The 25,205-nt window shown below is 33.3% G+C and overlaps 9 protein-coding genes across 9 annotated transcripts; 5 read left to right on the top strand and 4 right to left on the bottom strand. All coding sequences in view use genetic code 12, as the record gives it.

Moving 5' to 3' along the window:
• Positions 1 to 139: 139 nt before the first annotated feature.
• CD36_10770 ((inorganic) phosphate transporter, putative) lies at positions 140 to 1,804 on the bottom strand (the record flags this gene model as incomplete). Its single annotated transcript, XM_002417674.1, has 1 exon — positions 140 to 1,804. One exon carries the CDS (start codon positions 1,802 to 1,804, stop codon positions 140 to 142), a length of 1,665 nt encoding a protein of 554 aa, XP_002417719.1.
• A 3,866-nt stretch (positions 1,805 to 5,670) lies between these two features.
• On the top strand, positions 5,671 to 7,377 carry CD36_10760 (glutamate decarboxylase, putative; the record flags this gene model as incomplete). The annotated part of the gene is made up of 1 exon (XM_002417673.1): positions 5,671 to 7,377. One exon carries the CDS (start codon positions 5,671 to 5,673, stop codon positions 7,375 to 7,377), a length of 1,707 nt encoding a protein of 568 aa, XP_002417718.1.
• Positions 7,378 to 7,747: 370 nt separating this feature from the next.
• Positions 7,748 to 8,533, top strand: CD36_10750 (diacylglycerol pyrophosphate phosphatase 1, putative; the record flags this gene model as incomplete). The annotated part of the gene is made up of 1 exon (XM_002417672.1): positions 7,748 to 8,533. The coding sequence occupies one exon, from the start codon at positions 7,748 to 7,750 to the stop codon at positions 8,531 to 8,533; it is 786 nt and encodes a 261-aa protein (XP_002417717.1).
• A 206-nt stretch (positions 8,534 to 8,739) lies between these two features.
• On the bottom strand, positions 8,740 to 9,897 carry CD36_10740 (S-adenosylmethionine synthetase, putative; the record flags this gene model as incomplete). The annotated part of the gene is made up of 1 exon (XM_002417671.1): positions 8,740 to 9,897. One exon carries the CDS (start codon positions 9,895 to 9,897, stop codon positions 8,740 to 8,742), a length of 1,158 nt encoding a protein of 385 aa, XP_002417716.1.
• A 1,201-nt stretch (positions 9,898 to 11,098) lies between these two features.
• CD36_10730 (DNA replication checkpoint mediator, putative) lies at positions 11,099 to 14,764 on the top strand (the record flags this gene model as incomplete). Its single annotated transcript, XM_002417670.1, has 1 exon — positions 11,099 to 14,764. One exon carries the CDS (start codon positions 11,099 to 11,101, stop codon positions 14,762 to 14,764), a length of 3,666 nt encoding a protein of 1,221 aa, XP_002417715.1.
• Positions 14,765 to 14,883: 119 nt separating this feature from the next.
• On the bottom strand, positions 14,884 to 16,836 carry CD36_10720 (conserved hypothetical protein; the record flags this gene model as incomplete). The annotated part of the gene is made up of 1 exon (XM_002417669.1): positions 14,884 to 16,836. One exon carries the CDS (start codon positions 16,834 to 16,836, stop codon positions 14,884 to 14,886), a length of 1,953 nt encoding a protein of 650 aa, XP_002417714.1.
• A 963-nt stretch (positions 16,837 to 17,799) lies between these two features.
• CD36_10710 (90S preribosome/SSU processome component KRR1) lies at positions 17,800 to 18,912 on the bottom strand (the record flags this gene model as incomplete). The annotated part of the gene is made up of 1 exon (XM_002417668.1): positions 17,800 to 18,912. The coding sequence occupies one exon, from the start codon at positions 18,910 to 18,912 to the stop codon at positions 17,800 to 17,802; it is 1,113 nt and encodes a 370-aa protein (XP_002417713.1).
• A 234-nt stretch (positions 18,913 to 19,146) lies between these two features.
• On the top strand, positions 19,147 to 19,527 carry CD36_10700 (conserved hypothetical protein; the record flags this gene model as incomplete). The annotated part of the gene is made up of 1 exon (XM_002417667.1): positions 19,147 to 19,527. The coding sequence occupies one exon, from the start codon at positions 19,147 to 19,149 to the stop codon at positions 19,525 to 19,527; it is 381 nt and encodes a 126-aa protein (XP_002417712.1).
• Positions 19,528 to 21,081: 1,554 nt separating this feature from the next.
• Positions 21,082 to 25,122, top strand: CD36_10690 (serine/threonine protein kinase, putative; the record flags this gene model as incomplete). Its single annotated transcript, XM_002417666.1, has 1 exon — positions 21,082 to 25,122. The coding sequence occupies one exon, from the start codon at positions 21,082 to 21,084 to the stop codon at positions 25,120 to 25,122; it is 4,041 nt and encodes a 1,346-aa protein (XP_002417711.1).
• Positions 25,123 to 25,205: the final 83 nt, after the last annotated feature.

The following is a 25,205-nucleotide window of genomic DNA, read 5'->3' as shown; positions in this document are numbered from 1 at the left end:
ACACTCATTACAATTCTTTTTAAACCAAACCTTTATTACGAAATACAAATTAAACTTCTCTATTCAAAACTTATAATAAAGTGAAAAAATATACAATTAAATTAAATTAAACAAAAAAAAAAATCAGACAGAAATGAAATTAGTTTTTGAGCTCTTCAGAGTCATATGGTTCTTCTTGTGTGGCAAATCTATCTCTACCCAATTTAGTGGTATCAACTTCACCATGACAAGTTTCAGAAATTTCTTCTAAAGTTCTTCTAGCGGTTTCTGGAATCAATAAAGTGAAACCAATACCAAGCAACATGAACAAGGCAAAGATTTCCAAAACATGAGGTAAGAAACAGTTCTTCTTTTCTTTAGAACAACCGTGGTTAACCAAAGTACCAATACAAGTTTGAGCAATAATGGCACCAACTTTACCAGCGGCAGCAGATAAACCATGAGCAGTGGATCTGTATCTAGTTGGGAAACATTCACCTGGAACAATAAAAGTAGTAGTGTTTGGACCGAAATTTTGGAAGAATTGAGCAATGACGAACAAACCCAACAAACCATGATCACCAATCTTGTGGTAACCGAAACCCATGATACATAAGATAATGGTCAACAAGATGAAACCACCCAATTGAATTGGTTTTCTACCAACAGTATCGATGGTAGCAGCAGAGACCCAGTAACCTGGCAAGGAACCAGCACAAACTAAAATCAAATTACCAGCAGCAGAATTGTACAATTTTTCATAAACATTATCTTGACCAGCGTAACCAATAGTTTGTAAGATGGTAGTCGTGTTCAAACCTAAACCATAGTAGGCAACATCTAACATGAACCAAGAACCAGCAGTACCCAACAAGATCTTACCATATCTCCATTGACCGAAATGAGACCAGAAATCTTTGAAAGAGGCTTTTGGTGGGGCAATTTCTTGGGCATGCACATCAATGGCAGCTTCAGCGTCAGCAACTTTTTCAAGATCATCATGTTCATTGACGTCAAGGGAGTATCTTGGAGATTCAGCAATGGTCAATCTATAGTATAAGGCAATACAACCTGGAACACAACCAAACCCAACAATAATTCTCCACATTTGATCAGCGGCTTTTCTACATTTACCAACACATTCAGATCCTTTGTTGGCAATGATCAAATCGTCTTTGTAACCAGCAACACAAATCATGGCAACAATACCGGCAAACACTTGACCAAGACCTTGATTGGAGAAGACAGCAGCCATAATAGCACCTCTCCATTTAGTAGTAGAGAATTCTGATGAGATAATAGAAGACAATGGATAATCACCACCAATACCAATACCCATTAAAATTCTTACGGTTGAGAAAATGGCGACAAAGTTGATAGCAGGGGAAGTACCCAAAGTACATTGGAAAAGGGTAGCAAAAATCATAATAATCAATTCCAAACCATAAATCTTTTTACGACCGACTTTATCGGCAATAGAACCAAAACTGATTTGTCCAATAACAGTACCAACAGAAGTAGAAACCTTGATCAAAGTAGTAGTAGAATCTGGGATAGTACCATTCCAGTAAACGTATTGCAACATATTCATCGACAAATTAATAGCAAAAATATCGTAAGAATCAGTCATGAAACCTACACCAGCAATCAAAATCATTTTAACTTGAGTCCATCCGAAACCAGCTTTATCGATTTCTTCTAAAGCCAATCTTCTTCTTTCTAAAGGATCTTCGACATCGGCAAATTTACCTAAATAATCTTTGAAAGCAGTTTTACCACCACCTTGAGCCACTTCATTAGTGTGAGCTTGAATTTCAGCAACCATCTTTAATGAACTATGATATTCTTTCTAAATGTAGTATGGTAAAAAAAGGGGAGGAATGGATATAGGAAGGAAATCCAATGAGTAAATAAATATGAAGGAGAATAAAATGAATTAACAATTGAGATACTGAAATAGTCCTTAAAGAAAAAGAGAAGAAGAAGAAGAAGAAGAATTAGAAAAATTTTCAATAAACAAGGAATTGTTTCAAATATTTATATATTCTAATTTGAAGTATGTATGTATGTATATATATACATATATATATAACGAGATATGCAAAAGATTTCTTTTTTTTTTTTGGGAAGATTTGATTTTAGGGATGAATTTATTCATAAGAGAGTTTTTAATGAAGGCTGCGTTTTTCTTGGTGATACTTTCAAATGAATTATCATTTTGTGTAATTAATTTTAGAGAAAAACTATAATTAATTTTGTGTAATTCTGGGTCTCAAATTTTTATTATTTTTTTTTGGTTTTTGCTGCTTTTGGGAATATTTTTATAACCTGTAAAAAACAACTGAAAATCTAGAGAAGTTGAGAATAAACAACTTGATTCCTCTCTGATAGCTATGTCAAATATATTAACTGATGAAACGGATTATTAAAGGGAATCACTAATAATAATGAGAGGTTATGTAACGAGAGATATTTTTATAATTGATTGACATATACAAGGTTATACTTATATCTTACTCTTCAAAAAGTAAAGAACAACAGAACCAAATATGGTAGGTTAATAATATACATGACTAAATCAGAATGTTATAATAACATGTAATAAGTTCATGTAGAGTTGAAAAGTAGTATTTAAAACTAGAATGGCAACGTTTTAATTATTAATTCCTTTTTGTTGTTTAAAATAATTAGCCAATCCAAGTAATTGCCCATGTGTACAACAATCTAATATACAAACGAGATAATCTTTCTTTATTATTATTTAATAGAAAGTTTTAGTTTTATGCTTTACAATTTTATGTAATTCTTAGTTTTTAGTTGACAAACCATCTTTTCCGTGTTTTAGTGAAAGCAAACAATATTTTAATGCCGTATGAGAATCTAGGTAAAACGATAAAACTCGGTTGCAAATCGTTATGATTCGGGCAATACTTGGGACAGTAACGATTAATGTGCAAGAAAAGACCAGGACAAACCCAGAATATTTGGAGATCTAGGTGGAGCCGTGAAAACGAGTTAACGTTTTTGAATTTGTTTTTGGATTGTTTAAAACTCGTCTTTTTCGTAAAAAAAGGCTTGGAAAACAATGTCGGTTAGGTTGACCGATAAACCGGCTTGCTCAAATGGCTGATTCGTTTTTTTTTTTAGTTATAGGATGAGAAGTACCAGATACAATAAGGTGTTATTGTTGCAAATGTAGTTTAATTCAGCTAATAAAGAATAGAAGGTGGGTTAGGATACTTTGGTTCAATTTAGATTGTTGGGAAACCAGTAAAGAATTTAACCTCTCAATAAACAAATACAAACAATTGAAATGAAATTGTTCAAACGTAAAACAAAGTTGATCTGGTGAAAACATTGGTTAGCAATTGGCTGGCTTGAGAAATACAAATCCACGCTGAAGTAGATTATCAAAATAGGCTTGTATATGGTAAACTCTAATTAAAGTTTTGGTAGTGTTTAGAATTGAATCTTAAAGTAAGACCAGAACTGTTGGGAATATTGTGATTATTATTATTATTATCGGCATTACCTACGCTAAGTGGATATCAATAATCTAACTGACTAGTAAACCCACAACAAGAAAAAATCTTGCTCAATTAAAAAGAAATTGACTATTATATTCATCTGATTTCTGTTACATATTTTTCTTCTGTTTCTTCACCTTAGATTGCTTCTTCATGTCAAACTTCTGCTGTTTTTTTTTTTCTTGGATGTCAAAGGGTTCCAAAGTCTTGGTATTGAACGAAAATACTAAGAAAAAAATACTAATATTTAAGGGGGTTGTAACATGAATTACTTTGTTTTGTTGCAGGATCTCTAACAGTTGAAGAAACTGTTGATTGTAGATGAAGATATCTGGATTCTTTTTTTTTTTTTTTTTTTTTCAGTAATTGCCCTCAAATATCTAATCTGTAAAAATGCAAGACGGCACAAAGTTATGCATATCATTTTGTGTCAAGGTCCCCACGTGTGCCTGTTCTAGTTTCTATTTCTTTTTGTTTTTTTTTGTTTTCTTTTAAAAAATAATGCTAAGGAGCAGCCATCCTCATCATACACGTGCTCTAGTTTTATTAACCACACCACTACTTTTTGCACGACCCTCCTCTCCTCCTCTTCTTTCATGTTAATGAGTTCATTCATGTTTTTCCATTTTCCGTCTCTAGTCTTTTGTGAGACACTCTTTAATTTCTATTTGTCAATCATCTATACATGTTTTTAATCAGAATTATCCTTGAGATTCATCAGAAGTGATGGTCTACAATAGAAGAAGTTCTTTCAAAACAATCATTATGATTGAAGATATTTGACTGAGCTTACAATATTGCTTGAATGTGTAAAACTCGAAATATATTAATGTTACAATAAAATCTCTTTCTAGACCTTGTCTATAGAACAAACTATATAACACTTACAGTTACGAATATCATAAGGACAAACCCGAACTAAACTAGGCTGGATATATTTGGTAAGTATTCACACGAGTGTTAATAATAATCCAAGAAAAAAAAAAATAGGCTTCAAATCTGACCAAGAAAAAATGAAATATGGCAATTCAGAAAAATCAACAATTTCAATTTTTTTTTTGTGATTACTTATTGCTTATCAAACTTCTACGAGCTTTACAAATCAAATCAACTTTTTCATTTCCAATCTAAGCTGTCATTATAATTTCTTGATAAATTCAAATCAAAACTTTTCCTCATGTATACAATATATTACGACAAATAACAACTCTGTTCAATTAAAGTGCATATGTATTGTCGTCCTATAACAAGACCAATAGTGTGATTTTCAGTAATTATTATTACAGCACGAGGGCAAATATGAGTGAGGAGGGGCCCACGTTTCTTATCTTTTTAATTAATTTACGTTAGATGCAATTCATACTAAATTGACATTTTACCTGCTATTGTGCGTGTGTGCATACATGAACTATTTTACATCGTGCATTAGTTGTATTGTTTGTTGCAACCACAAAACAATAAGAACTTTTTCTTCATTCTCTTAAGCCGTAAATGGTGCAAGTTTCGATGGTCGATGTGATCTGATTATTAATAGCATTATTGTTTGTTTGTAAGGACTACTATAAGACTCTTGTGCCATGTTTCCAAATACGGAATCATTAAACGTTGGTGTCCTTTTTTTGTTGTTAAAACTATCTCTAAGCTAATTATTTTTATTGTAGTTTTAGTGAGCTCATTAACTGAAATCTTAAACGAAAGAACGCGCGGGATATGTCAGTGGTATTGATTTATTTCTTTTGCAGTAAAGAAAACTAGAAATCTTTCTGTTCACACTTTATGTCATGACATGTTCTGTTACTACTTATAAGGTAGTAACTAGACTGTCATTAGAGAAACTAGTTATACAATATTATGTAGTAAGAGATGAATTTTTCTACATTAAACAGATCTTAACACTTGTTTAATTTTTACTTGTCTCTATAGAAAAGTTGTTTAGATAGTAGAGCTAAATGATGCTAGAGCAATCAAAGACAATGGACGGGAAACACCAATAATTTAATTTGTGCCCATCCAGGAGTGGTGGTGAAATGAATACATATAAATAAGGCTTTAAATTTTTTTTTTTTTTTAATTACCACAACTCAATTGATTGACTGTTCCATTCATTCATTCATTCATTCATTCATCATTTCAACAACATAAAAAAACAACAATTTATACAAATATGGTTTTAAGTAAACACATTGATGCATTGAGATTGGAAACGCAAATTTTGAAGAAAACTCCACAAGCCCAATTGCGTAAAGATCAATTCATTGATGCATTTGATTCCCACAAGAACATTCCTCAATTTGAAATCCCACAAAACTCATCAAATGAACAATTGATTTATAAATATCTTTCCCAAGAATTATCTCTTGATGGGGTCCCCACATTGAATTTGGCCTCGTTCGTTAACACCTATGTTGATGGTACATCTTTGAAATTAATCGAAGATAACTTAACCAAAAACTTGGCGGATAACGACGAGTACCCAAGCTTGATAGATATACAAACCAGATGTATATCTATTTTAAGCAACTTGTGGGGTGCCCCTGGGAAAGTAGATAATGTAACTGGTAACCGAGTAACTAATTCTATTGGTACAGCCACAACTGGTTCATCTGAAGCTATAATGTTAGCTGGATTGGCTTTGAAGAAAAGATGGCAATTGAAAAGAAAAGCTGAAGGTAAATCTACTGCCAATCCAAATATCTTGATGGCTACATGTGCTCAAGTCGCCTTGGAAAAATTTGCTTGTTATTTTGATGTAGAAAACAGATTAATTCCTGTCACCGAAGAATCTGGTCATTTGATTGATGTTTCCAAAATCAAGGAAAATATTGATGAAAACACAATTGGCATTTTTGTAATTATGGGATCTACCTTTACTGGTGCATTTGAGCCTGTTGAAGAAATTTCGAAATTATTAGATGAAGTTGAAAAAGAACGTGGATTGGATATCAGAATTCATGTTGATGGAGCATCGGGTGGATTTGTTGCACCATTTATTTTCCCCCATTTGAAATGGGATTTTGCTGTCTCTAGAGTTGATTCGATTAATACCTCTGGTCACAAGTTTGGGTTGACTTCTGTTGGTTTGGGTTGGGTGATCTGGAAAGATGCTGATTTGTTGCCCAAAGAGTTGCGTTTTAGTTTGGATTATCTCGGTGGTGTTGAAGAAACATTTGGCTTAAATTTCTCTAGACCTGGTTTCCCTGTCATTACCCAATACTACAACTTTTTAACTTTAGGCAGACAAGGGTATGCCAAAATCTTTGATGGGTGCATGACCAATGCTAGGTTGTTGTCGGAATTTTTGGAGGAAAGTAAATATTTTGAGGTTGTCTCGGTTATTCACCATAAATTGAGTGAATCAGAAAGAAAAGCTCAATTCACTAGAGAAGTCGATGACAAACATTTGGATTCTAAGCTTTATACTATTAATGAAGATTTCAAGCCTGGTTTGCCTGTAGTTGCATTCAGATTCTCCAAAGAGTTTAGAGACAAGTACCCTGAATTGCCTCAAGAATTGTTGTCAACATTGTTAAGAAAAAGAGGTTATATTATTCCAAACTACCACTTGCCTCCATCTGAGAACGACAAGGAGATTTTGAGAGTTGTTGTTCGTAACTCGTTATCTTTGAATTTGTTGGAGAGATTAATTCAAGACATCACTGATGCTACCGAACTTTTGATCAAAGCTGCTGATTCCATTACTGATTATGTTTCAACAAGTGGTGAGCACACTGATGTTGAAAATAGAGAAAGAATTCATAAGTTATTGGCTGCTATTGCCTCTGGTGGTGTTTCTGAAGCCAAAGAAGAAAAACACAAGAAGGATAATCACAAATCCGGGAAGAATAAAAAGTCTTATCGTGGTACTTGTTAGATCTCTACCAGCTATTGGATTAAGAATATTTTTGTTTTTATTTTTGTTTCTTTTAAGTGGTTATAGGATATATAGTCATAAGAAGTATTTCTGTATTTCGTGTTCCAGTGGAGAGAACTAGAACTTCTTCTGATAGCACTTTTGTAATATCCTTTTCTTGCTATTTATAAAGTAGTACCTAGGCTGTCAATCAACTATAGTGGTACATTGAAACAGATTTCAACATGCTTCTATTTTTTACTTATCTCTATGGATCAATATGCCAGATTGTCAACACCACGCGTCCAAAAAAGATCTAACAAAAAAAGAAACTCAACAAGATTTGACTTGGTCTTGGACTCTCAGTAAAAGTTTTCACAATACCCTCTCAATGCCCCAAGTCTACTTCAATTCTTCCAAGTTTAAAAAATTCATTCCCGATTGGATCGTTGTTATCCTTTTAGTTATAATTTTTTTCCAAGTAACGGAAGTAGCTCAACCATTCTCACGTCAATTTTATATCAATGACCCAACAATCTCTCATCCGTTTGCAACTCAAGAACAAGTAACCGATAACCAATTGTATTTGTATTCAGTGTTAATCCCGACTCTTATAATATGTTTGATTTCATTATACCTAGGAGAATCCAATTTTGAAAAATTACATATTTTACAAGTATCCTGTTTAGGACTATGGTTAAGTGTTTGTGTCACTTCAGTATTGACAGACGTGTTAAAATGTTGGATAAGTAATCCTCGACCAGATTTTTTAGAACGATGTGGGCCACAGAAGGGAACTCCAGAAAATAAATTGGTGGGAATTGAAGTTTGTACTTCACCATTGGGTCCAATGTATCTATCGGATGGATTAAAATCAACTCCTTCAGGACATTCTTCAATGGCATTTGCAGGATTATTATATTTGTCATTATGGTTGGTGGGACAATTTAAATTGATTCAAAGACGTAAACTGGTCGGTTACATTGTAATAGCAGGATTACCCATTTTAGTGGCAGCTTATATTGCATTGAGTAGAACTCAAGATTATCGTCATCATTTTTTCGATGTTGGTTTCGGTAGTGCCATTGGCATTGTGTTTGCTATCATATTTTATTACAAATATTTCAATTCGTTGAGTGATGAGGGCTGTAACGTGCCGATAGATTATAAGGATTAGATAAGTTTGTGTTTATTGTAGTTAATATTTTAGAAGCGTTTTTATTAGTAGGTCCCCACCCGCAATACTGCTTCGCGCGAAAGAGTTGACTACCGGCCAGTTTTTCTCTTATCACCAGTCTTGTAAATTGCTAAATATCTGTCTATACTTCTAAGAACAAACAAATAATTTTTATTAAAATAATCTATTATGGATTTTTACAATTTTTAAAATTTTAATTTCTTAGGTTGCTCCCAAGGATTCTCTTGGTTTGTAAAATGTCCATAAGAAGCAGTTTTGAAATAAATAGGACGAGCCAAATCTAACTCCTTAACAATAACACCAGGACGCAAGTCAAAATTAGCACGGATGATAGCAACCAACTGATCCGATGTATATTCGGAGGTGTTGTAAGTATCAACATTGATAGACAATGGCTCAGCAACACCAATAGCATAGGAGAACTGGACCAAAGCCCGTTTGGCTAAACCAGCAGTAACCAATGATTTAGCTACCCAACGAGCAGCATAAGCAGCAGAACGATCCACCTTGGAGAAATCTTTACCAGAAAAAGCACCACCACCATGAGCTCCCCAACCGCCATATGTATCGACTATAATTTTTCTACCGGTTAAGCCAGCATCACCTTGTGGACCACCAATAACGAATCTGCCTGATGGCTGAATGTGATAGATAGTCTTATCGTCTAATAAATGCTCTGGAATAACTTTCTTGATGATATGTTCCATGATCTCTTTTCTTAAATCTTCAGTGGAAATTTCCTCGGCGTGCTGAGTAGAGATAACAATGGTATCCACTCGTGATGGGCGAATACTGTTGCCTTCCTTGGTATACTCGACTGTTACCTGACTCTTTGTGTCAGGTCTCAACCACGGTAAGGCACCTGATCTTCTAGCAGAGGCCAAGGCAGCATTCAATTTGTGGGCCAATAAAATGGTCAATGGCAATTTTTCATCGGTTTCATCGGTGGCATAACCAAACATAATACCTTGATCACCAGCACCCAATTCTTCCAAAGCTTTTTCGTAATGTAAACCTTGAGCAATATCTGGAGATTGTTGTTCAATTGCAACTAAAACATTACATGTCTTGTAATCAAAACCCTTTTCAGAATCGTCGTAACCAATGTGTTTAATGGTGTCTCTGATGATTTTTTGGTAATCCAATTGAGCTTTAGTGGTAATTTCACCGAAAACCATAATCATACCGGTTTTGGCAGCAGTTTCACAAGCAACTTTTGACAATGGATCAACAGCTAAACAAGCATCCAAAATGGCATCGGAGACTTGGTCACAAATCTTATCTGGGTGACCTTCACCAACGGATTCAGAAGTAAAAAGGAAAGTTTCCTTGGAAGTAGTCATGGTTGAATAGGGTGATTTTCTTTTAATTGAATATTGAAAATTAAAGAAGAGATTTTTCAAAAAAAATAGAATTGAAAAAAAAAAAAAAAAACCCAATGAACGAATTTGGGAAAGAGATTTCTTTTTATAAAAAATTTTGTAACAAAAGTCTACAATAAATGTGTTGAGTAAGATGTTTACAAGTCAAATACAGTAAGTCAAAAAATTTTTCAAAAGTTTGACTCGATGCGGGCCACAGTTAAAGATAGGATTTACTATTACTATTCTCTTTCTTTTTTTTGGGTATTTCAATAATGCTTAACCGCTGTTAACTATAAAGACAAACAATGATGGGATGTTCCTTTACTATGTATTTCGGCATTGTTGTTTGATTTTTAGGACTCGTGGGACATGTTTTAACTATTGAGGTATTGATGTCTTCTGAGATGATCTAAGATCACGTGGAGGTGTTACACAAACAAAATAATTTTTCACATGAAATCTCGTTACTTTTTTTGGGTAAACGAGAGAGACAGAAAGTATACGATATAAGGGTCATAGGATAATAAGTTTTCTCGCCGATTGTTCGTCTTGTATCTGTTACTGCAGTTCTCTTCCTTACTACGATCACGTTCCTGCCATGTGGGGATCTTGGCAAAACAAAACACCCATCAAAATTTGTATAGATTGAAGTCACAAAGTACTTTCTCTTAAAGTATTTGCTTCTGACTTTATACTCTATTGTGGCTTTGAATAATGGTTTTATAGAAGTGTTTGAAATTTGTTCAAGTTTTTGGAAATGCTATAGTGATGATAAGTAACTGTCATCTTTAGGGGTGGTGATTATTTCGCAAACGAGATTATTCTCCATCAGAGTCATCTTTAAAGGTCTAATGTTGTAAACGTGCTACCCATTATATGGGGCTTTGTGATTGTTCTGCGTTTAATCAAATTTAGCAAATCTATCACAACTTACCAACGTGTGTCAAATAGAATTGTACTAATTAATCTTTTTGGTAAAATACTCGTTTGGTAGCACACTCACTTGTTTGCAAAATTGTAAAAAAAATCTACGCGTTGGAGCTATGGTTAATACACGCAAAACGCGAAAAAAAAAAAAAAGAACACACAGTAGTTTCAAACCTACTTTTCTTAAAAACTGACAATCATTTACAACCATTTTCTTTCTACAGTTGAAAGCCAAAAAGCTAAAAAGTACATCATGGATTTATTGGATGGGATAGAAGACTATTCAGCTAGTCAGTTTAAGCCAACTCAAGCTGATGCTATGCCTACTACCCAACAAGACAATGAAAACTCAGATTCAGAAAGTCCTTCTCAAACACAACCAAACCAATCATTACTAGGATTTGATTTCAATATCACAGCAATATCTAAAACACTCAATTTGGCCAATGATAACCGGGATGATGATACACCAAATCTAAGTATTTTAGATAAAGTTAAGAATAGATTGTTAGGAGGCGGTGACGCGTCAGATGAAGATGATAATAACACCAATCCAGATGATGAAGTCCTGGATAAGACTCAAAAGATAATTCACCCATCTACTATTTCTGCATTTCAATTACTACCACAATTGGATGTAGATGAAAGCGAATTTTCCAACAATCTGTCAACACAAATCATACCGAAGATGAAACCAACTCAAAAGATTGAAACTTCAAGTGATACACAGGTCATTCCTAAGCCCAGTGATATAGAAAGTTGGTTTAACCCAAAAGTTCAAACACATGAGAATGGAAATACTATGCCACCATTGAAAGCTTTATCTAAGGAAGAACGGGAAGCTAAGGTCGCTCAATTGGCTGAACAAAAGCGTCGTGAAAGACTTGAAAAGGAAAGACAAGCATTGGAACAAGATTTAACTAAGGGCACCATAACTGATGAAGAAGAGGAATTGAATCAAGAAGCTAATGACACAGTTGTTTCATCACATTTTAAAAGTGATGGGTTGTCTACCAAAGAATTGGAAAAGGCACAAGAATTTTTGAATATTCAAAAAAGACATGTAGATATTCGACCTGAATTTCAAAAAAAAGTTGTCTTTACAAAAGCCAAATTGTTATCTGAGTTTTCCGAAGAAGAAGAAGAAGGGGGTTTTGGTTCAGATGGGAAGACTATCACCAAAAATAAAACACCTTCGTCTCCAACAGTTGAGGAAATATTGAAATCAAGTCCATTTACATCTCCCGTGAAGGATGATCATAATGATGAAAGTGTTTTAGATTTATTCAAGAAACCAAGTGAAAGCTCTAAGAATCCATTGGAATTATATGCAGAAAGATTGAAAAAGCAACTTTACAGTTCACCACAAGCTCAAGCTGATTCTACATACAAAGTCAAACATTCTAAGAAATTAATCAATTTAGATTCTGATTCTGATATTGATCTTGTATCTTCATCTCCAACAAGGAAGCCTCCAGTTTCTATTGGTACTGGTGGTGTTTCTGGATCAAAATTTTCCAATCGAGCCAAGGAATTGGATAATATTCCTGAACTTAGTAAAGAACAACGGTTATTAATAAAACAAAAATTTTTGAAAAAGAAATTCCAAAATTCCAAAACCAAAGGTAATCAACTGAAAAATCTTAATCTTAATCATAAACAAGATAATGGGTTTATGCAAAAATTACGTGAAAAACATATTAATCAATTAAAATTGAATAAATTAAATAATCCTGATCATTTGATCATGGAAGAGTTAGAAAAAGATGAAGAAACAATGACTTCTTTATTGGAAAGAGAAATGGAAAGAGCTAGAAATATTAGGAAACGAGAAAAGTTACAAGAACGAGCCAAATTGGCATTACTAGAGGGGAAATGGGGAATTAAGTCCAAGAATGATTCCGAGACTTATGGTAATGAAATCCCTGAAAGTGATGTAGCTGATTCTGATGTGCCTGATAGTGATTATAATCTGGATAATTATGGAGATGCACTGGAAGATGAATTACCAAAAGGAACTGAAATTAATCCTAGAAGTGATGATAGTTATATGTTTGGCGGTGGTGACAACGCTGATGGCAATGGTGAGGATGAAGGGGTAACTACTACTTTATCGACACAACCTCAACCAGTTTTCGATAATACATCTTTTATTGATAAAAATGAGGGACTTTTCCAAAATTTACAACCAAGAACGTCGAAAGAAGATTCATTTATATCTACACAAGGTGAAGAAAGTCAATCACAGATTAAACTTCCCCTTTTCCGAGATCTTACACAAGGCCCAATACAAACTCAAGTTGATGAAGAAGCCACTCAAAAAGATGATGTAGCAACGCAAAAGATTTTAGGTGCCACCCAAAAAATAGTTGTTCCTACTCAAAAAATCAAGAACGATACTCAGATTATCAACAATCTAAAGCTACAACGTCCAGCTAATAGCGACAGAAAGGTTGATGTTGATGACGATGACGATGATATAATTACACCTGCAAATGTTCGTCGTGGTCGTAAAATGATCAGGAATAATAACATGATTAAAATCGAAGAAGACGAAGAAGAAATCCTTTCAAAGAGTGACAACGATCGTGAACAGAAAGAACAAGAGGAGGAAGATGATAATAATGTTGATGATCCAGAAGAAATACAACGTCGTATCAAAGAATATGAATTGAAAATTTGTAAACGAGAATTAAAATTACGGAAACGTAGAAAAGAGATGGAACGTAAAGGGATGAAAAATATTGTTGAAGGAGAAGCTGAAGAATCTGAAGATGAATGGAAAGGATTAGGAGGAATTGATGAAGAATTTTCTGATGTTATTAATTCTGAAGATGAAAAAATGATTGACAATAATTTTAATATTGATTTAAAAAATGATGAAATTCGATCAAAATTTATGGAAGAATATCAAATTAAAGATCAAAAAGAATTAGAAAAATTATTAGATGATATTAAAAATCATCGATTAATTAAAAGAGCAGGAGTGAATTCAAATGGGTTAGATATTGAAATTAGTGATGAAGAAGATCAATTATTAGAAGCTTATAGAAAACAAAAATTTATGGAGCAACAACAACGATTATTACAAAATAAAAAATTGTTTGAATTATATAAGAATGAAAAATCTAAAGCGTTTTTCAAATCAATTCAAGATACTGTTGAAGTGATAAAAATTGATGATAGTGATGACAGCGATATTGAAGACCAGAATAATCCATTTAATAAAGACAAAAAGAAATCTGGATCGGAAACTGATAAAGATGATAATCAACAAAAGGAGAACGACGACGATGATGATGATGATGATGATGATTCATTAGATAAAGAAGCACCAATTAAAAAAACTATTAAAGTTGATGAAGCATTTATTAGAAAGAAATTATCATTTTTATATTCCACTACTGATGAAGATAAATATGAGCGATTACAAAGAATATCTCGAATTCAACATGGTTTATCTGATGGCGAAGAAGATATTGATGATATCAATGTATTGAAAAGCAAATCTTTCAATAATTTAACAAATAATAGATTGACTCCAACTTTAGAATCATCACAAGGGGGATCTAAAAAGAGAGAACATGAAAATGACACTGACGTTGACGAAGAAGAAGAAGAAGGAGACGAAGAATTTATGCCAGTTTTCAAAAAGCCATCAATTGTGAAATCATTTAAATCATTTCAAGAACAACAAGGTATTAGTATTAAAGATGGTAAACATCATTTCTCTGGTGTCACAATTAGTAAACAATATAAAGTTGTTGCTGGATCTAAAGCTTCAATTACGTATATGTCTAAAAATAATAATCACAGCAAAAATCAAATAAAGAATATTAGAGAAGAGAAAATTCAAAAAAGTCTACATCTGTCCAGAAGTGGAAATAGTTCATTTTTCGATAATTCAGGTTTTGAATAATAAATTTTTAAATTAAATACCATTTTATGCATTTATAACTATAGATATAATAATATAGATTTACTTTTACTTTTTCGTATCCTCGAGTTGTTGTGGAAAGCTATTAACCGAGATTCTAATTAATCTAATATGCTGGATGCCAATGCATCTCTTAATGCAGAATAATCATAAGATTTGGCTACTGGATTTTTGAAAATCGAACCATCGCCATGTCTTATTGTTCTTGTATGATTTGAGCCAATTATTAATTTTGAAGCTGATCCATCAGTCCTTGACGGTGGGATTCGTTTCAATTGAGCTTCATTGGGAATCAGTATAGGATTACTTTTAATCATTTTAGATTTTTTCAATTCTTTGATTTTTGGAGGTGTTGTATTGGGTTTTTTAGGGGTATCTGATATCGAATGATACAACTTGAAAAACCCGTCATTAAATGAAAATGTATTGGCTGGTTCATTAGGTTTGTGTGGTGTCGTAGGTTTTTGCATATAAGAATGTAATATTGATGAAGCAGATGGTGAAGATGATGCAAATGCAGTATTTCCCATTGATGCTGAAGTAGTTCCAGCTTTATAAGGCAATCTATTACTATCGTGATCCGTCTTGTTATTCATTATTGCAGATGCTTGAACATCAAGAGTCGCCGTTGATATCATAGACGAAGTCAACAGTTTTTCAATTGGATTATGAAACTTATATCGTTGTGACTCTTTAACTTGAGGTGGTGGCATTAAATGCGGGAAAGCTTGTTGTAAATCTTTATTCAAATCTAGTCGTGATTTTCTCAAAAATTCACTAAAATCATTATAATCAAATATATCATCATTTCCTGTCCCCAGATGTTGTAGTTGTTCCTGATGATGTTCTTGCTTTTCAGGAGAATAGTAGGAAAAGTCGGATACAATTGACACCACATCGTAGTTCCCATCATTAATATTATTTCGTCGTGTTTGTGGAGTTGGAGATTGAGTGTATATTTCATCAAAGAAAATATCATCTTTATGGTTGTAGTCGCTTCCTGTATCATCCTGATCATCATGGTCGTAATAATGTTTCCCAGGAAGGTTGCTCACGCTTATAAAATGCTTTAGTCTGTTCAACCGTAGTATATCATCTTCGCAATCAAATTCTTTAAGGAAATCATTGTCTGGGATTGAATTATCTTTAGTAGAAGTTGTGGGCAAAGAGTTGGATCTCCCTCTCGTTATCACTTTGGTGTCATTTGGTGCTCCCGTATCTGGAGGGGAACCTTTGACTGGAGTCATGTTTCCATGCAATGCATTTGTTCCGTTCATAATATGGGAATCCAATGTTTCATATGAATAGGTTACACTATTTTGCATTCTCGAATGATCGGCTTCGTTAGAGTCTGATGTAATTGTTTGTTCACCAGAAGATGTGGATGAAGTGGCAACTGATGTTTCCATTGTTGAGTCTTCATATGCAATGGGGTTAATATTATATATGCTGGATAATCGATATCGAGATTTTTTCTTAGAAATAGTTGGACTGGTAGTGGAAGTACACCTCATTGGCTTTAATTTCAAATTTGATATAGAAATCATCTTTTTAAGGTCAGGAGGGTTTGAATGATTAAAAAAAGCTTCTTGCTCCTGTGGCTGCTCTTCATGCTGTGGCTCGTCTGAGAAATAATGGGACTGTTGTGGCAAGTTCTCTTCTAGCTGTGTTTCTTCCCTTGTTGATGTATTAGTTGGTGTTTGATCTTGAGTGTTATATTTATCATTTTCCAGAAGTTGACCCATCAAGTGCATGTATTCATGTGTTATATGTTCAAATGATTGTTGATTAGTAATTTCGTCATTATGCAACAAATTTGATTCCAAATAAAATGCCTTTTCATGTAAATTTTTAAATTCACTAATACTTTCATTATTTTTATTCATTAATAATCGGATATCATCTATAGTGTCGTCGAATTCAAAAGTGCTGGCATTTAATGTTGTGATGGAGTTGATTAAATCGTTTGAATCATTGACAACAGAAGTCAATCTGTTTGTTCGTAGTTCTATCTCATTGACAAATGAGAATATTTGATCTAGACGTGAAGTCATCGGTATATTGGTATAACTTTCCACTTCTCAATAATAAGCCATGCAAATGTGATGGATATGAATTTAAAATTGTTATGATTTATGTTGAAATGGGGAAAAGTAAGCTGTAAAACAGAAAAAAAAAAAGAAAATCACAAGTCTTTACAACCAACGGAAAAAAAAAAAAAATTACAAAATTATAAGATAGAGAAACAAAGACAAAGACAAACAAAAACAAGATGCAAAGGTGATAGATAAAACATTCAATTACTGAGTATAAGTTGTAATATTTCACCCAAATATTATAAATATAAATATACTTAGAATGTAACCTTACTGGTCCTAATGGTTATGATCTCATCCCAACTAAATATATATAAGTTCGTGAAATGTAAACAAAAAAATTTACTATCAAATCTCCAGATTCAATACACAAAAGAGAAAAGAAAACGAAAAATTTTCTTTTGAAGAGGTCAACAGTCAAACTAAATACTATTAATAATAATTTGATTAATTGGTTGATTGAAATGTCCAAAAAGACATAGATAACTAATAATAATATTAGTCCCCGTTACCACCACAAAGGTTGGTAATCTTCTCTCTTTGTTTCTTTCTCAACCCTTGGCATCCAGTTCATGAAAACACTCGATGCATCTTCCCGCCCCCTAATTAGGAAAGATGATATCCCAATTCATCGGCTTAACGACATTGCGACATTTTCTTTCCCAATAAAGAACAAAATAGACTTTTTTGTTTTTCTCTTTTTTTTTTTAGTGTTCTTAGTATTTGGTAAACATAGGTGAGGATCAGAGTGTTACATTACAACCAGAGAAGAAGAAAAAAATGTCTCTCTCTTCCTTTTATCCTGGCACGTGACTAAGGTAAAAGTTGAATCTAATGAATGGTTTACTATAGGCTACTAATATTATCATGTTTAATTTAATGACAGGCGTACATACAAAAAGTTTAGTGCTAATTATACCATTAATGCTTAGATCTCTTACGATCTGGTGAATGGTCTTCATCATCTTTTGATCTTTTCTTCTTTTTATCTTTCTTGTCTTTCTTGTCTTTCTTCTCCTTTTTATCTTTCTTGTCTTTCTTGTCTTTCTTGTCTTTCTTCTCCTTTTTATCCTTCTTTTCCTTCTTCAAGAGTTTATTCTCATAAACCTCTTCTTCTGGAGCTTCAAAATCTTTGGCTCTTTCTTGTCGTTTAGTTTCACTTACTTCTTCTTGCTTAGAACGTTTTTCTTGTAATTTTTTCAATTCTTTTTCCTTCTTACCTAAGAAATATTCACCACTTTCAATTTGTAAATCAATCTTTCTAGGTTGTTGAGCAGGTGGGAATGGGGTATATACTTTCTTTTCGATAGATTTCTTACTAGTCTTTTTCTTTCTAGCAACATTTCTCTTTTTAAAACTTGGTAAAAATCTTGACCAATCTTCATTAGCTAATGCTGGATTTTTACTTAATTCTTGTTTAATCATTAATTCTTTGATATAATATATGGGATGAATATTTTTCATACAGTCTTCAACCACTCTTCTGACTTCTTTTAATCCTTTAAATGGACCCATGGCACTCACAGTATTACCTTGAACTAATATATAGCACTTAGTCAATAATTCTAATGCCTTTAAAGTATTACCATTGGGACCAACTAATCTTTGTCTTCTCTTGATAAATCTATCTTTATTAGCAACAAAATTACCAATTTTAATAACATCACAAGCAATATCATCTTGTAATATTTTTACTGCTTGAGGAAATGGAACTGATCTGGCTAATAATTTAATTAAATCTCTAGCTTTAATAATCATAGCCGGATCAAATGTTTTCGTGGTTGTTTTAACTGTCATTGATCCTTCAACTAAATCTAATTCACATTTGATAAAATGTTTATCTAATGCCTTGGTTACATCACTCCATATACTTCTTAAATATTGTTCACGATATTTAGGGAATAAAGTCATAAATGATGATTCTTCAGCAAAATGTAGACCCGAAGCATTATGTTCTGGCTTAAACTCTTCAAGAGCCCATTTATCTATATCTGGAGTATCCCATGGTTTATCACGATTATGAGTAGATGGCATTGTTATTGAATGTGTTCTTTTGGGGAGGGGGTGTTATAATAAGATGAGATGAGATGTGGTGTGAGAGATTGAATAGAATTTAAAGGAAAAAAAAAATTTTTTGCTCTTGAGGGATGAGTAAGAGGAGAAGGTCAATTTTTTTTTGTTAAAACCAATAGCCATCTCAAATAAGATTAAGTTATTTGTAGTTCATCCTCGTTATTACTTCAAAACAAACAGATAACTCCTACTACCATGGCTCTAAAAAAGAATATAAATACTAAACTGACTAATAATAAAATCAATAAATTGTCGTCGTCGTCGTCATCATCATCATCATCATCAAAAATTAAGAAGACAACCAACACCACATCATCAAAATTGAAATCAAAATCAAAATCAAAATCAAAATCAACGAAAATAAAAATAGACAAATTAAATAATGATATTTCACAATTTACAGAAGTACAGAGTTTATTAGCTACTAATGATAACAAGCAACCACCAAAGAAAACAAGAGCTTTAGATTCAATAAAAGAGGATTTACAAAAAGATGAAGAATTGAAAAAGAAAAATAAACTAGCAGAAAGGGATCTTAATAAACAATTGGAACTATTAACGGAAATGGGGTTATAATTTGAATGTTGTTAGTAAAAGCGGGTCTTTGGGTAGTGGGTTGGTGGTTTGGTGGCTTTTTGTAGACAAATATTGTATAATAGAGATATTTATACGGGAATCGATTATTATCAACTCGTAAATTCATAGTTCTAGGCACTCTACACTAAGGAAAACTGTTCTTGTAATAGGTAGCAGTAGCTCTTTCCTTTCCTTAGAGTTGTAGAGTCTGTTGAACCAGTACATCTCTATTATTGTTGGAGAATTTATTTTTCTCTCGATTTTAGCGACAATTTGTTGCAAAATTTATTACAACCCATTTCTGTTCACTACAATGTCAATATTCTGCAACCACTAAGAAAGAAACGCGTTTCAGTCACAATCCAGACTTCTCAAAAAGCAATACAGTAATTACTTAATGGTTTTTGATTAACAGCCTGAGATCGATGTCAATAACTCCCTACTTATGTTACACGATGGATGGCAAGTTGACGCGGTTGTAACAGAACAAAATTTAACTTATAGAGACGTGGGAAGAATCTTTACAATAGAACTAGGACATAAACAATATGACGAGATCGACTAATGTTATTTTGTATTGTGATTGACGTTGAAATACAGGAAAGACATAGTATGAACAAACTTTTTGAATCGATTGATTTAACTCAAATCTTAATATTTTATTGTGATCTATAACTAGTTATAGGGTAGATTATGAAGTGGCTGTTTACATGAAAAGTGAACCTGGCGTTCCAGATCATTGTGTTTTACAAAAAAAACACTAGAACTATTGAAACCAATTCGGTCCTAAAATGAAAGAAAACGTAACTAATTAATTAACAGTTATCATTATTTAATTTACGTCTAGTTTTTGGGTAATTTCATTCCCAAATGGGAATAATTATTGAAAGGGGGGGGGGGGAGGCGAGAGTTCAATAATTTTTCCTTTTTCTGTTGTTTACATTTTGTTAAAATGGATTGTTCGTGTTTTGTCACATTGTTTTTGTGTTGGTTGGTTGGTTGTGCCATATTTTCAAAATTTTTAAACACACGCGTATTCATTTGTTCTTCCTTCACATAATGAATGAATGAAGTTTTTTTTACTAAGGGTTGTACTAAGAATTATTTGCTTTGTTGACGATCAAAAAAAGAATTACATTATACACAAAACACCTTTCTTTCTTCTGCTACTACTTCTTTTTTTCACGTTTCATATATTTTTAATAGAAAGCAAATATTTATTGAAAACATTTTTATAACTTTTTTTGTTTTCCTTTTTGCTTTTTAAATTTTTGAAAACTAAATAAAAATTTTTTTTTTCTTCTTCTTTTTGTTGAGGTTATAAAAGTTTTATTCATCCTTGTTCTTCAAGTTAAAGTAAAGTTCAATATCTGCCTATCAAAGAAGAAAACCAATCAACAACATCAATTCCAACTTTGTTTACGTGAAACAGAAAAACAGAAAAAAAATAAACTTCAAATAATTTATAGACAACTTCATTCATTCACTAATATCCATTCGTTATTTTCACATCTTTATATAATACATTTATCATAAACAAAACTCAAATCAATAATGCCACATTCAAGACAACCTTCGATATCGTCATCGATTATGTCACAATCGAATCATAATCATCCACAAAAAATCGGACCTTGGAAATTAGGTAAAACTTTAGGAAGAGGTGCCACTGGTAGAGTTTTATTAGCTACTCATCAAACAACGGGACAAAAAGCTGCTGTAAAAGTAGTTTCCAAATCAGAATTACAAGACGAAGAAAACGAGAAAAATGGAGATGGATTACCATATGGTATAGAAAGAGAAATTATTATAATGAAATTATTAAACCATCCTAATGTTTTGAGATTGTACGATGTATGGGAAACATCTAAAGCTCTTTATCTTGTTCTAGAATACGTCGAAGGGGGAGAATTATTTGATTTATTGGTAGAACGTGGTCCATTACCTGAAATTGAAGCAATAAAATATTTCCGTCAAATCATATTGGGTACTGCTTATTGTCATGCTCTTGGTATATGCCATAGAGATTTAAAACCAGAAAATTTGTTACTAGATTCTCAATTGAATGTAAAATTAGCTGACTTCGGAATGGCAGCTTTAGAGAGTAATGGCAAATTATTGGAAACCTCTTGTGGTTCTCCTCATTATGCTGCTCCAGAAATTGTCAGTGGATTAAAATATCATGGAGCTGCATCCGATGTTTGGTCCTGTGGGGTCATATTATTTGCCTTGTTAACAGGTAGATTACCTTTTGACGATGAAAATATCAGAAATTTACTTCTTAAAGTTCAAGCCGGTAACTTTGAAATGCCAGTTGATGAAATAAGCAGAGAAGCAAGAGATTTAATTGCTAGAATGTTAGAAGTTGATCCGATGAGAAGAATATCTACGGCAAAGATTTTGAGACACCCATTGTTAACAAAGTACCCAATGTCAAACGAGGATTTAATTAGTGAAAAGTCATTGCCACACCCACAAACTGGTTACAAGTCTTTAGGGTCAGTTAGAAACATTGATAAACAAATTCTATCAAACTTGACAATTCTATGGAATGACAGACCCGAAGAAGATATTATTGACTGTCTTTTGAAAGATGGGTCCAACCCCGAAAAAACATTTTACGCATTGTTGATGAGATATAAGCATAACCAAGAAGAATCTAGTAATAGCAATTCACCAAAAAAATCAACTAGTTTCAATAATAAAGTGGTACGCAGTGGGTCAAAGTACAGTCTTAATGGTACGCCCAGAAGAAAAAGAGCTAGTCACATAAGTGTGTCAAGGCCAACATCTTTCCAATACAAGTCCAACCCGGGAGCTGGTGCAGCAGCAAATAGAAACTCCGTTGCCAGAAATTCTGCTGTTTCATCTGCTAATAACTCTCCTCGAAAATCACCATATAAATCACCATACAGATCGCCCTACAGATCGCCATATAAATCTCCTTCTAAGAGATATTCAGATAGTCAATCACCAACAAAGTCCCCTTATGGAAGAAGATCAAATTCACAAAGACAGTTTGAAAATGAACCGTTAAAGGCAAAGCCAAGAAATATTTACAATGAGATTGTTGATGCACAAAGTAACTTTTCGCTACCTCCATCACTTCCACCTTCCTTACCTTCAAAAGATTCTCGTTACATGATTGACGACTACAACCAACCCCAGTTGCAACAACCTGCGTTGAGTCAAGTTCCTGAAAATCCTATTGTCGATGAATCCCCTGATTTAATGCAGTCTGCAAATATTTCTAGTGGCAAAAGAAATTCAATAATAGGAAAGAACAGCAACAACAACAAGAGAATGTCTAAAAGAAAATCAATTCGTGCATCCATGACTACGAGTTTAAAAAGAAATTCCATAACTATGAAATTGTTATCCACTTATGCTAAATTAGCAGGTGATGACGATTGGGAGTACATGGATAAACAAACAAAAAGAACATCAGCTACTTTTGCAGCATTGTGTGACAAGATATTCAACCAAGAAGACTATGACGAAGAAGACGAACAATTAGTTGATCCTGAAGAAAAGGAAGCCAGGGAATATGAAAGGTTAATGGAATTGGAAAGAAAGAAACACGAAGCTGAATTAAAAGCTAGAAGAGAATTAGAAAAGAAGAAAAGAAGACAAAAGAGACGTTCAATATTGAGTTCGAAGAAATTAAGTATTATTATCAAGAATGATGCTGATCCAAATAATAGTGAACAAGAGTTGGTTGATGATGGTATTAAGCAGCCAAAACGTCAGTCCAAAAACTTGGCTGCTTTAAGAGCATTATCTGAGGGAAACCATGCATCCGAAGAATTGACATTGGAGGACGTTGAGAATTTAAAGAGAAGATCAGCATCACAGCCAGTTCCAAGAAGAAGACAAACTCCAATTTTGACAAGAAGACCTGTATCAAGATTGGATCCATTATGGCAAGCACACGAGAATGAACAATTAGACAGAGCTAAAGATGCTTTGGAACAAGAGTGGAGGGATTCACAAAAGAGAACTTCAACCGTCAGTCGTAAAAAAGTACACCGAGAATCGATGATTTCGGTAATGGATGATATTGTCGAAGAAGATCAAGGTGGTGTAAACAGAAGATCATCACGAAACACTTATTATGAAAGGGAAAGAGACTATGAATTACCAGAACCAACCGTGGAACACTCTAATTTGACTGATGATTACATGACAGAGATTAGAAAATCTAGACTTTTGAACAGTCAGTTGAATGTAAGGGGTCCACTCAATGAAAAGAGAAAATCTGAGCCTAAAACTCTTATTAGCAATGTTCAAATACCGAGTGTTACTAGAAAATCAAGAAATTTCACCAGTTCCAACAAAAGATTGTCAGTATTGTCTGTGTATTCAACAAAGGAATCGTATCGTGATTTGAATTCTATAATTAATTCACCAGATGAAAACCCTGAATTGCATCAAAACATCAACAAGCCAGCTTTACGAACCAGTATTGCTGATCGTTTGGATAAGGCTGGTTTGCCTGAACCAGAATATGAAACCGAAACTGACGGTGAAGATAAAATGTCTGTTATTGATTTGGACGACCACTTAGCTGATAGAAGAACTTCATATTATGATGGTTCTGGAAAGAGAGCTTCTAGAGCTTCAACAACTAAACGATACAATGTGCATTCCAGTTCAGGTCAAAGACCAAAATCCAAAGTTCCTGATTTGCCAAGGAATGATTATGATGATACATTTGTTAGTAATAGTGATGAAATTCACAAACGCCAGTATAAATCAATGATTTCTGACGAATCTAGTGCATCCGATGATGTCTTTGATAAAATTAAATTACCAGACGGTAAATCAACTAAATCTTCTATTGATGAATTGGCTAATGGTACTTCTACAAGTGGACATAGGAAATCCAAAGTGAGACATTCTCAACCAGGCACAGAAATGTTGATTCCCCATTTGAATGGAGGTATTGAATCGTCACAACCAATGTCTAAAGTTCGTGGTAACAATTCAAATGGTCATGATGACACTGCTCCTCCACCACCACCACCAGCTCATAAGATAAATAAAAAACCATTGGATGATAAGACGAATTTCCCACCACCAGAAGTGGATCCAAAAAGAAAGGGCTCGTTTTTTAGAAAACTCTCATGGGGGTCCAAGAAAACCATTGAAAGCAATACAAATGCCAACACAACTACTAAACAACAACAATTACCAAGTCCTGTTGATTCTAAAGACGAAAAACCAAAAAGCTCATTTTTCAGATGGTTTTCATCATCCCACAGTCCATCAACTGCTGAAATTAGAAAATTTAACACAATTTTACCTAAACACGAAATGTCTACGGCTTTATTTGCCTTGTTGAATTCCTGGTCTAATTTTGGTTTGAAAGATTTACGAAATGATCAAGTAGGATATTATATTACTGGTGCCATATCCAAACACAATTCTTTCAATTTAAAGAGTTGTAAATTTAGAATTAAGATTAATCAACGAGATTTCAATCAAAAATCAGAAATTGTATGTGTTAGAGTGAAAGGATCTAAAGTTACCACAGATACGTTATTTTCTGAAATTGAAAAAGTCTTACTCAAAGAAGGTGTTTTAGATAAATAAAAGGATTGAGTTTGGGATTGATGATGCATTATTTTATTATGATTTTTTTTTTTTTTATAATTTGGCTTGTTTTATTTCTTATG

This window comes from Candida dubliniensis, chromosome 1 (genome assembly GCF_000026945.1).
Source record: "Candida dubliniensis CD36 chromosome 1, complete sequence".
NCBI lineage: Eukaryota > Fungi > Ascomycota > Pichiomycetes > Serinales > Debaryomycetaceae > Candida > Candida dubliniensis.
Note: the sequence above shows the minus strand (reverse complement) of the source record. Positions and strands in the feature narration are given on the sequence as shown.